The following is a 12243-nucleotide window of genomic DNA, read 5'->3' on the forward strand; positions in this document are numbered from 1 at the left end:
CCCAAAAGAATATCAACGCCCCCTTTTTTAAAATATTGCTGCCAGCGCCCCCCATGATCCTCTCAACGCCCCCCAGGGGGCGGTACCGCCCCCGTTGAGAAACGCTATGCTAAAAGGTGGATGAACTGGATCTGCATTTTGGCTTGTTTTGTTAAATCAGAAACAACATTATATGGTACATCACATAATGCTGTTCATCTGAGGATAAATTCACTTAATTTTAAAACCTTGTAAGATATATATTTTAATCTAAGTGAAAAATAAGGAGCACTATCTTTTTATTATGGCTCTTTTTTTCTTTTCATTAGAAAACGGATAGATCTAAATACAATAAAACCCCTAAGAACTAAACCTCTAATTTCAATTCAAAGCACATCATTGAATGTTAGTAATAGTTTTAAGGACATTTTGAAAACTGTCAGATGATCCAGAACTTAGTTTAATAATTAGAAAACTCTATTTTAATAAATTTTGAGAAAAAAATGTGTGAAAATGACTCTTGGGGTTGCTTTATTGGTAAAATCGGAAGCTACAATACTAACTGCAGGGACTCAGACTTGTTGAGCAAAACTTGACTGATCTTCATTTTTGAATGAATATTGGTTGGATATGTTTGAGCATTCAAGATGGTTTCCTTTCATGTCTGATTAACAACCAGAGTGCAGGTCAAGCATGCAACAGGCTTTCAGAGCTGCAGGAGTTCAAGTCCAGCCAGACAGTCAAAGTAAACCCAGACAAACCCCAGCAGGAGGCGCGCTTTGTCACGCTGGAAGTAAGTTACTGTGAAGTGCTGTTATTTTTTTTTCTTTAGGGTGCTTTTGGAGCCTGCTCCAAAGTGACAGAGCTGCAGGTGTTCACTGAGACAGCCGAGGTGAAGGTGGATCCTGATAAGCCTCTGGAAGGAGCTCGACTGGCGGTGCTGCAGGTAGCAGGGACTGTGGTGAAAAGGAAACTCAGACTGATTGGGTGTAGAAATCATGGCGGTCAATTTATAGAGCAGACTTTTCTGCCCCTTGACCCATACATACAACTATTTAATATTAAAAACTGTTAATGTTCTTATTGTAAAGTTATTCTTAACTTGACACTAACATTTCTTGTCTAATAGGTATCTGAGAGATGAGACATTTTTTTCTAATAGATGTAGCATTTTTTCTTTAAAACTTATTAATATTCTGGACAACCTATTTTTATTTTTTTCTGTGAAAAGTACCCATGTCTCAGGAACCACATTGACACGAGTGCATAATGGAAACTAACACTGGATGAGAGTTGGTCTTTATTTCAGAACCCCCCTTTTTTTTTCCTGTTATATTTGTTTTGTACCTTTTTAAGGTATGTGCCTAAACCATTTAATGTAAGTTTCTTTATGCTTTCTGATTCACTTTAGTGTCATTTCAGGGACAGCATTAGTTTCCATCTGTTGAATCTGAATTACATTCAGCAGATTTGATCAAATTGTGTAGAAACTTTCAGCCATGTTAAATAATTTGCCGCTTATGTTTCTGGTTTTGGGGGATGATTCTTGCAGGCACAGAAAACATTACTGGTTCCAACTCCTCGTCTTCGCACCGGACTTTTCAATAAGATCACTCCTCCTCAGGGGGCAAACAAGGAACAGCTGCGCATATGCTCTTCCTCTCAGGTTTTTAAATGCTTACATTACCTTTTTTTTTTTTTTTTTTTTACACAAAGTAATATAACCGCCAACATATGCTGGGATTTATTGGTTGTCTGTCTTGTGGATCTGCTGCAGGGTGTGAAGGACTTCAGCGTCCCCGTTGACCTGGATGCAAAGGTGAAGGTGGACCTGGTGGTGGTGGGCTCTGTGGCCGTGTCCGAGAAAGGTTTGTTGGTTGTTTTTTTTTTTTTTTTTTACCAACAGCAATGAAGGCATAAATGAACCGTATTCTAATTGTGTCTAATTATTTATTTAGAGCTGGCCTAAAAGTCAGTAGTACATTATTCCTTCCATTACATAGATTGTTTTGCGTCACATTCTACAAAAAGCAGAAAGTTCGTCCCAATAGCTCTGTTCTTAGACACAGACTCTGTGGAAGCACTGCAATGTTTCCTGTGGGCTTTCTTTATTACGCTTTGAAACATTAAAGGAGCTCATCAGAAGAAAAAAAATATTCTCACAGAGCTCTGCTGAAATAGTTTTGTGCATCACAACATGTTTTTTAACCCGCTGAGGCACCCAAACACACACTGCAGGGAGACGTGAGGAACGGAAATAAAAACATGGAAAGTATCTGCTGTTCCATTTCCTTCCAGGCACATTTTCTTCTCATTTACGATTTGTAATCATCTTATTGATGAACTGATGAAGTGCTGCAGTTAAACAGCACATGATTACTGCAGTGGATACTTTTTCAAATTGAACTAAATGGACAACTTTACATGTTGTTTTTTTAAAGGTTTGTTAAAAAAAGACACTAATTTGTGTTTTTATCAGGCTGTTTAACTACTTTCATATATTAAAGTTACTGCGGCTGGCCTCACTATGTCTCTGGGCTTTTAGCAGAACTCATTTTAGTGATGGTCTTGTGGTACCTGTCTTCTGTAAGGGTGTCGGATTGGAAAAGGAGAGGGCTTTGCTGACCTGGAGTGGGCGATGATGGCCTCGATGGGAGCCGTGAGTGAATCCACCGTGGTTGTTACCGTCGTCCACGACTGCCAGGTAAATCCGTTTCCTGGATCTTAACATATGAACTCACTCATGTTTACCGATTGTTTAAACTTGCTCTAATGTCACACGCTCCTATTTTAGAGTTTGCGTAATGATTAATCTGTCTAAATTTTTAAAAATGACAGTTTTCTTTTTTGTGATTTTAGGTGGTCGACATTCCCGATGAGCTTATGGGAAGTCATGACCTGACTGTTGACTACATCCTCACACCCAGCAGAGTTATTAAAACTAACTGCGAGCTGCCTAAACCGCATGGAATCATCTGGAACAAGGTAAATGTAGAAGGTTTGTTTTATCTTTGTGTTACGTTGCTGTAGGTTTTTTGTAAAGTTGATTTTAAATGGCTAAAAATCTATTTTATAGAACTGATCAAACTCTAATAGATAATCAAAGGAATTTGATTAGCAGCACCCAACTCCTACTCACTTTCTTATTCACTATCAAAGCAGTAAGGGTTGATTTAATGTCTCATTTTTAGTTAAAAATGTCTTGTGTTTAACACATCATTTGCTGCTGTTCATGTAAGGTTTTATTTTATCTGCTTTTGGGACCTGATCAGATCAGTTTAAAGTATGCTGATGGGAAAAAGAAAATGTACTTAGTTTGTACTTGGGCTGTAAAAAAGGGAAATATTCTATTAATACCAACAAAATTAAATGATAATTAAAAATATTAATATAACAGTGATTATTGGGTTCTTTCCTTGTGCAGAAATGATATTTTGTACTGTTTCTTTTTCTAGTGACGTAGAGTAGATGAGTATTGGAGTCCATAATGTCTTCTAGAAGCCAGGTTTTTGTAAATCACATAATACTTACTTCCCATTATTCCAGCTTTTTCCTTGTCAGCTCTCCAAACTCATCTTTTTTTTCCCCAACATTTGAGGAGAAAAATTATTTCAATTTGATCCTCCTCGTATTTGGGTTCGCTCCAAACCTTCGTCCCTGGCAGCTCCTTTTCAACTCATCTGGGACTTTAGGTTTTATTCAGCACATTAATTGGCCTTTAAAACCTCAGTCAGCTGCTGCTGCGTGTAAATAAAACTTCTGTTGGCATGGTTACTCATCACAACAGAACTGTTAGACGTATCAGCAGAAATCACCCACAACACGGCATCGTATCCAGTCTGGAAAGAAATGTTCAGATTTAAAGAAAGAAAGAAAATTTCTCAAGAGAATACAAAGAAAATTACAACATAAACAGAGCTACTGCAACAGTTTTAATAAGATTCTTAGTAATAAGGTTATTGTGAACACATGTAGTGTATAACTTTCCTTGTAGGCGTCTTTCACAGTGACATCTGTTTGAAAAATAGATTTTTTTACCTACATTTTAGACATCGTAAGCCTCTCATAAGTAAAATGTTTTATGGGTTAACAAGAACATTGATTGAAATATTCAATTCATGTTTGTTATGATGAAAAGTTTAAGTTTATCTTGAAACTTTATCTCAAACTTTCTATTGTTTTGTTTATCTCCTAGGCTGGGTTAGTTTTTTTCCCCTCACCTTATATTAACTATCTGGTCTGTAAAGTAAAGGTGGTTTTTGGATTAAACAGTTTTCTGACCTCCTTCACGGAACTAATTGTTTATCGTCTCTGCCCAACACTGCCCCCTAGTGGACTTTCTCCAACTCACGTCACCTTTTTTTGTCATCAGAGAACTTGCTTTAAAAGTGAATAAATTTAATAACTTTGCAAAATGTGACTTGTTACTTTTTCACTCAAGAATGTCAATTTTTTATGAATTTAATTGTATTTATTTTACCATGGGAGCAACAAAAACAAACAAAAAATAATAAAGAACAATAGCAATATTAAAAATAAAAGGACGTTTTACACTATTTACAATAAAACAAATCAATGTTATGTTTGAAATGAAATAGGAAGAAGTATAAACTTCTTAAATTTTACCCCAATGCCTTTAAATCAACACTATCCTTGTTTTATCACGCTAGTCTATCCATGATTAGCCATTATATATTATATTGTATAAACACTTATCACTACATTATTTTTCTGTCACATAGTTCAACATAAACTAACAACATAATGTATTTTAGTCGAGTGTATACATGTGTGTAACACACACCTACATCCACAAACTTAAGCAATGCACACAACAGGTAGACGTACATACAGTATACACACATAATTTAATGAGACCCTCCTCAGATAACATTTATATAGAACACATACCATACAGACCATGTTGTACAACATTAAAAATGACACTTCAAGTATAAAATATTGCCTTGGACCTCTAACTATTGATTTATTGACACTGGCTGAGAAAAATCACGTTTTTTCTTCTAATAACAAGTCTTTATTTAGATGTGATGGGCATATTATTCTTATCATGTCGCCGTATTGTGTAGAACCTCAGGGTTCCTTAAGACACACATGTAAGTAAACAAAGCCCGGTGACCTCACAGACAGGAAGGCCAAGTCTGATCATCAAAGGCTGTTCTGCCCAGCCACCTTGGCTCTGCAGGGCCAGGGGAGCGACGGGTCAAACGGGCCAGTGTAAAAACAATAGGCCCGTATATCCTCTACATGACTGGTCAGCATCAAAGGCTGCCAGGATACTTGAAGACCCAACAAATCAAGAAAGCCGGTTTTATTTTTAACTTTGTGGGAAGTCAAATATCCTGCTGCCGCAAAGATAGTTATTAGTTGTGAGCGGTGTGGACTAACGCGGATTCATTTGTCTTCAGCTGGATACAGAAAAGCTGAAAAAGATCCCCATCCTGAAGAAGCTGCGTGCTCTGGAGGAGCAGGCTGGAAAGGATGTGACACTGGGGGCAACGCCGCCTGCAGCAGAGCCCACTCTGCAAGACGATCAACCAAAAAGGCAGCCCAGACGGAGGCCAAGACGGAACACACAGCAGGATACAGAGGGAGAAACCAGCCAGGAATCCAAACCGGAGAAAGAAACAGAGACAGGACAGAAAGCCAGACAGCAACCAGCGAGGAAAGAGAGCAGAGGAAGTGGCAGACGGGCGGCGAGGGAGCAGGGATCAGAAGAAGGTGGGGGTGAAGAGGTGACTCGGAGGAAGCTCCCTCAGACTGTGACCACAGTTTACCTGGGAGGAATCCCCACCGGGCTGCGGGTGAGCGAGCTGAAAGCCGCCCTCAGAGAGAGGAAAGCTGCTCCGCTGAGGCTCACCTGGCAGGGAGCTCAGCACAGGGCCTTCCTGGATTACACTGACCCTCAGGTGGCAGATCAGGCCCTGGAGGCTCTGCAGGGTCTTTGTCTGAATGGTCAGAGTCTGCAGGCTGAACTGGCCAAGAGCCAGCGGGGACAAAGGAGGTCAGGACAGAGACAAAGACCGTCTGCAGGTCAGAAGCCAAAAATGCCACAGAGTGAAATCACTAAGGAGACAGAGAATTAAAAGCAACAGGAAGTAAACAGGTCAACAAGTATTCTTTTTCTAGTTTCATATGACTCTAATACCTTTAGAAGTATTAAGCTTGCATGCGTTTTAGTTCATTTTATTTTTTTAAGAAATGGTTTTCTGTGACATGAACCCAATGGTCTTTAAAGTATTTAGCAAAAACAAAACTGAAAATGTAAAGAAATTAAAATTTATTGCAGCTAGACCTTTTGTATAATACTTGACAGTGTAGCAATACGGTCAAACATGTGCCTTTTTCTGTTTACATCCAGCTCCTGGTCCGTCTCCACGACCTTTCTTCTCTCAGTTTGTTCTTTTGTTTTTGTTTGAATTATCTGACGTGTACTACAGCTGTTCCTCTAACTTTATTTTGTCAATCAAATGAAGGAGTTCTTTTCCTAACCTTGTCTTCTTATCATCCACCTTTTTAATGAAAGGTTGGGTTTTTTTGACTGATAAATCAAAAGTATAATTAAACAAATAATTGTTGCAAGTGGCACCACCATCTGGCCAGTTAGACAACGTGAATATGAGCGCAAAATGTCTAAATTCTTTGTTTTAGATAAACGCTGTCTTTGTTTGATTGTACCACTTTTTTTGTTAGTTTTTTTTTTGCAAAACAATTGTAAAAAAAAAAAAAAAAAAGAATCTAAAATTCTCATGGTGCTTTAAGGAGTACAACAGATGTTACGTTGTTACGTTAAATCCAACTTTGTTCAACCGTTTTAATCAAAATGAAGAAAATAATTAAGTTTATTTTGATTTTTTTTTTAGAAAGTAAATGGGGTGACGTATAGCCAGATTTTTGCTATGATTATATCACTGTGCATATAGCTGCAAGTTCTCCCTCTACACATTTCAAGAGTTACATTTTGGATTTAATAACATTTTTATTATTTACTATTTTTAACAATATGAAGGTGTTAGCCTGTTTAATGTGGCCTTGAGCTTTTGATATGTATTTTTTTCTCAGTATTTTAGAAAATGAATACATCACAGTTAATTTAATCTGTGATATTTGTATTTTTATTGCTAATAATTTGATTGCGTTGTATCTGGTTAGGCTAGTGTGATAAAGATTTATTCTGTTCGGTCTTTGTGTCTCTTTTTTTCAACGATCTGCACCACACTCTTTTTTTTTTTCTTTTTTTTTTTTTAAATCTCGATTAACCATGAAGTTTGCTTAATAGCTAGGCAGTATTGTGATGAAATATACTGACTGGAAATAAAACAATCCATTAAAAGACTGTTAGTCCGAACAGAACGGTCGTCAAAGTTATATTTGCAGACGGCCGAATTCATTCTGACAACGGCTGACACGTTTTACACGATGCAAACTTTTATTCTATCAAGCCAAACCTAATTTTTTTTAACTGTGTAACTACTTCCAGCAAGCCTCGGTGTTTTCTGATGAGTCACTCCGTTTGTGGAGGCAAATATTTGGATGTTGCTCTGTTTTAAAGTGGGCCGGTCTGAGTCAGACTGGAGCTTCATTTCACATTCATTGACAGAAATAAATGATGTTCACACACACACACACACACACAACCTGACTTGCCCCATAAAAGTGTTTTGGACCTCTTTTTTTCTTTTTTTTGTTTACCAGTCCTTGTGTTTCTGTACAGATTTTGCCTGCAAACGATGGCTGTCGTGTCAGTCTGTTGTCAAAGAGAGTTTTTTTTTTTTTTTTTCCCTGTTTGTGTCTTTTGTTTCCACTGAGACACGCTGAGACACAGGCCCACAGTGTATCTGTCTGCACGGTGCAGAGCTCGGGCTTTTTATGGAGCTGTCATCCCGGCCTGGCCTGGGAACAGCTGTGCAGTTCCATCTTTCTCCTGAGCCAGAGCTCTGAACCTCAGCAAATGTCATCAGTTGGTTAATGCGCCGTTCCACTGCTGCCGAGCCTGTTCGCCTTGTGATCCGTGGTATTTTCCCGGGGTTCAGTCAGTGGTCATGAGACGTCGCAGCGCAGTTAGTGTCAGATCGTCGCAGCAAACTCTTTCTTGGGAAGACGTCCACCTATATTTGCAAACATCAGGAACGGGACACTTTAGGAGGTGTGCAGCAGACTCTTAGTTTGCAGCCATCATGTTTTTTTTTGTTTTGTTTTTTTTTGTTTTTTAAGATACCACCTCTCCAGTTTTTTAAAATTTTAGAATCACAGACATTTCTGAAACTTAAAGTATTGTAAAACCTTTGAGCTAATTAAAATATAAACCCCCAAATTTTAATTAAATGATATTTACAGTTAACACATCATAGTAAATAATAATAAATTAAAAATGTTGGGGAAAACGGACTCATTGTATTTGTGGTATTTTTGGTCGGTTTGAATAAAACAGGAAGTCACAGGTTTCTGAATTTTACTTTAATTCTTGTGATTTCTGTACAAAATTAGGCGTTTTAAAGGGGAGATACAAAACTTCCTTAAGTTCTTATTTTCTTCATCTAATTTTTGTACATATTCTCTGTTCGAGCATCCTGGAAAAAAAAGAAGTAACTGTTTAAATCAGCACTATTTGTTACATTTTCTTCTGGGTATTTAGTAAATGTATATTTCTGGTCAAAAGATTTTTTTTTGTTTTTTATTTTTTTAAATAATAAAACAACAGCAGAACAAACTGGGAGTTTTCAGCTTGTAAGTAAAAACCTGATTTTAATTTGTTCAGGATTCATTTCTGCACACAGATGTTTTGCTGAGAGATGACAGAAAACTTTAAATGTTAAATTTTCAATCCATCCATTTTCTCTACACGCTTTTTAGAATATTACATTTTAAATCAGTGATTTTGTAGGCAAATCTGTAAAATCAAATGACAACATAAGGCACTACTTGTGTGCTTTAAAATTCAGATTGGTTAAATTATTGAACTGGTTTACCTTTAATCTTAGTCAAGCTAATTCAAATACTGAAAGTACACAGTTTATTATTACTGCTGTTACTGTTAAGCAAAACAGACCCAATTCCCTTTTACACATTCTGCCAACGTTGTGTTGCTTGGTCTTTTATTCATTAATTAATTTTTTTGTTTGCAGTTTTATTAAAATCTCTGTTTTAGTGTTTTACTGACCTAAACAGCCTCCCTTATATATAACTGTGCTGAAAATAAAAGGTCTCCATACAAACGACACAGTGCTTACAATTGATCCATTTCATTTTTTTTTAAACACAAATCATAAGCATTCTGACAAATATTGCCAATAAAGCATGTAACTTCTTGGCCAATTCGCCTGAAATTAAAACATAAGCCTACGGAATAAATAAAACAACACTTGCGCTTATATTTAAAAAGTGCCATATTTTCTGTACACAGTATATAGGCCTAAATAATAATGTTCAGAAGTATATTTCAGAATTTATAGTCCAAAAAAATCTCCCCTCAAAAAACCGACCTTTTGTCTAAAGTATCAACAACAGAGAAAATACTGTAAAACGTTAAAAAAAAAAAAAAAAAAAAAAAAAAAAAAATGGGAGTGCGCATATTTTAGATGGATAAAAGGAAAAGGAAAGAAATGTGAGAGAAGTCATCTGCTCTGCAGGACTGAAGTACCAAACAGCAGCTGGGTTTCCAATCCGGGCTTCTTCTTCTCCTTCTGACCCCCGCCGCTCATTGATGAAGTTTGTATTATTATATATTATTATTATCAGGTTTGCTGCTTGTGATTGTCCTGGTCTCCGTGTCCACAAGTGGAAGCAGAGCGCTTCCTCCCCCCCTCACCCTCACCCTCACCCTCTCCGGGCCGGGCTGTCGGTTTGATTCAGTTCGTCCCGCCGCCCGGTTCAGGTCCGGTCCTCGGGGTGGGGTGGGGGGTGGTGGGGTGGAGGCCCGCTCCGGGCCTCGGGTCCTCTCTGTGACAGGTGTGCGGGTCACGTGGTCACATGACGCAGGGCTTGATGTCCTGGTAGGAGACCTGCTGGTGGTGGTAGTACGAGCCGTTGCCTGCCGCGTGCATGGCCGAGGACGTCATGGCGTTGAACGAGAAGACGAACTCCTTTCTGTCGCACATGCTGGGGGACTGGGAGTGGTACCGAGGGATACCTGCACGTGGGGGGAAAAAACATCCAGTAAAACAAAAAATGTCTGACATTTATTCAGAAATTACAACTTTACCTTTCAAGTTACCACATTTTCTTTCTATCCCTAAGACCTATTATTTAAAAAAATATTTGAGGTTCAATTTTTAAATTCCAAAAATTGAAAAAGTGTCTTTTCTTTTGCGCAAATGATCCAATAAAATCATTATTAAGCTAGTAGTATGCTGATAATAATTTATTTATTTTTAAATTCTTAAATACGTGCCTTTTCCAAGATAAAGTAAATCCATTTCATTCCCAGATTTAAAGCCACGTCTAACTTGAACACATGTGTGTATTCCACACAGACCTGAGGTCTATTAAGAAAGCACGATTAAGTTAGTCAAAGACAGGCGGGATGGGGGGTGGGGGGTTAATTGACAGTGGCCCTCTTGCACGCCAGTCCCTGAGGACCAGGAGTCCCGGGCTCCCGGGGGTCCAGGGGCCGATGCAGGCTGGACCTTAAACCGCGCTTGTATTTTTCTTTTTCTTCTTCTTCTTTTTTTTTTTTTTTTACTTTTAGACAAAAAATTGTCAAGACTGAGCTGTCCGGGTAGACACTCTCTCTCCCTCTCTGCCCCCTTTTAACCCACTTTAAGCACATTTTACTCAGTCTGAAACGGTTGGATTTGATGTTTAATTGGGAGCAAAGAGATAAACGTCATTACTGTGGCAAAAAAAAAAAAATGCGCTCTCAATTAGTTTCGTCATCTCCCTTAATGACCTTAATTTAAGCTCTTCCGCTGAGCAGAAACAGAGATACAAGCCTTTATTGTGTGACTCTAAAATAGGCCTAAATCAGTTCAGCGTTACTAGAGATTTCGATTAGGCCCATATTTGGACCCAAACTGGATCCACTTCAGAACTGGGTTTACAGAAAGTATTTGATGTTTCTGTTTATATTCACTCCTCTCCTTTTTAATGGACTTCTGCTGCGTGTGTCCACTGGATATTTTTTATTTTGTGACAGTTTCCTAAGAGAAGCAGGCTCACCTTGTAAGTCTGTGCTGTGGCCGTTCTGGTGCAGGTACGACTGCTCCAGGGAGTGTGTGGGCAGACTGGGCTGCAGGCTGTTCGCTCCCGGGTTGCACGGAGACAGCGGCTGCTGCTTGATGTACGAAGCCCCGTTGTTCAGCGAGGCCGAGGGCGCCGGGGCCCAGGCCGAGGCCGAGCTCGAGTAGACGGGGTGAGGCTCCATCACCCCCCCGCTGGCGAGCAGAGGGGACGCGGAATTGTCGTGGTGCGGGTACTCGCTCCCGGCGGATCCCGTGCAGCTCCCCATGTATGAATGTCCGCCGTTCGCGGACAAGTGGGACATGGAGTGACCGGACAGAGCCATCCCGTCCATGTTACCTGCCAGGTGTCCGTTCATCATCCCGATCCCGTTGTCCAGAGACAAGCTGTTGGGCGGGCAGGAGAGACCCCCGCCGCTCCCCTGGAAGTTGTAGGACTCGGGGATGTGGTTGAAGCCCAGGCCGTTCATCATGCTGTACATGGGCTTCAGCGCCTGGCACTTGCGCCTGAACCCCCGGGGCCTCCTTCTGAAGGAGCCCTCCTCGAACATGAACTCACTAGCCGGGTCGATAGTCCAGTAGTGGCCCTTCCCCGGCCGACCGAGGCCTTTGGGCAGCTTGATGAAGCACTCATTCAGGGACAAGTTGTGACGCACGGAGTTCTTCCATCCCTGATAAGAGCCTCGGAAAAACGGGAAGCGGCTCTGCAGGAACTGGTAGATTTCGCTAAGAGTCAGGCGCTTGGTCGGGGAGCTCTGGATAGCCATGACTATCAAGGCGATGTAGGAGTAAGGGGGCTTCTCCGGCCGTCGGATCCCCGCGTTGGTTTTTTTGGTTTTTGTCGCGGTTTCCATCACCACCGTCTGTCCGTGCGGCTTCTCCGGAGCAGACATCGGGCTGCTCTGAGCAGGAGTCTGCGCGGAGGGCTGCTGGACCTCTGCCGTCATTGGCTCGACTCGATTCAGTCTCGAAAAGGACAAAGAAATCAGGTCTCCACCTTCGAACACTACACAGTTTGATAATACTTCACCAACATAAAGATAGAAGAGGGGGGGGGGGGGGGGGG

At 40.1% G+C, this 12243-nt stretch overlaps 2 protein-coding genes across 3 annotated transcripts in view; one reads left to right on the plus strand and one right to left on the minus strand.

Annotated features, from left to right (window-relative positions):
- Positions 1-7183, plus strand: part of mthfsd (methenyltetrahydrofolate synthetase domain containing) — a 10391-nt gene extending 3208 nt beyond the window's left edge. Inside the window, exons 3-8 of one of the 2 annotated variants that reach the window (XM_017404246.3) lie at positions 659-772; positions 1532-1645; positions 1757-1847; positions 2571-2683; positions 2839-2964; positions 5409-7183. In XM_017404246.3, coding sequence (XP_017259735.1) covers positions 659-772; positions 1532-1645; positions 1757-1847; positions 2571-2683; positions 2839-2964; positions 5409-6086 — 1236 coding nt within the window. In that variant the 3' untranslated portion in view covers positions 6087-7183. Of the gene's footprint in view, positions 1-658; positions 773-811; positions 926-1531; positions 1646-1756; positions 1848-2570; positions 2684-2838; positions 2965-5408 lie in introns of both variants that reach the window. The other variant, XM_017404239.3, reaches the window with a different exon arrangement.
- Positions 7184-7763: 580 nt separating this feature from the next.
- Positions 7764-12234, minus strand: foxf1 (forkhead box F1). Its single transcript, XM_017441047.3, has 2 exons — positions 11158-12234; positions 7764-10129 (listed from the first exon to the last, which is right to left on the minus strand). The coding sequence occupies exons 1-2, from the start codon at positions 12122-12124 to the stop codon at positions 9966-9968; spliced, it is 1131 nt and encodes a 376-aa protein (XP_017296536.1). The 5' UTR covers positions 12125-12234; the 3' UTR covers positions 7764-9965.
- Between the last annotated feature and the right edge of the window lie 9 nt (positions 12235-12243).

The sequence above is a fragment of the Kryptolebias marmoratus genome, linkage group LG15 (genome assembly GCF_001649575.2).
Source record: "Kryptolebias marmoratus isolate JLee-2015 linkage group LG15, ASM164957v2, whole genome shotgun sequence".
Taxonomy (NCBI): domain Eukaryota; kingdom Metazoa; phylum Chordata; class Actinopteri; order Cyprinodontiformes; family Rivulidae; genus Kryptolebias; species Kryptolebias marmoratus.

What these genes read in the sequence shown, in the direction of transcription:
- foxf1 (XM_017441047.3), bottom strand. Translation starts at nt 12,124, where the DNA reads ATGACGGCAGAGGTCCAGCAGCCCTCCGCGCAGACTCCTGCTCAGAGC. An exon ending in CCACAGCACAGACTTACAAG is followed by an intron (nt 10,130 to 11,157) that starts GTGAGCCTGCTT and finishes CCCCACGTGCAG; the next exon opens with GTATCCCTCGGTACCACTCC.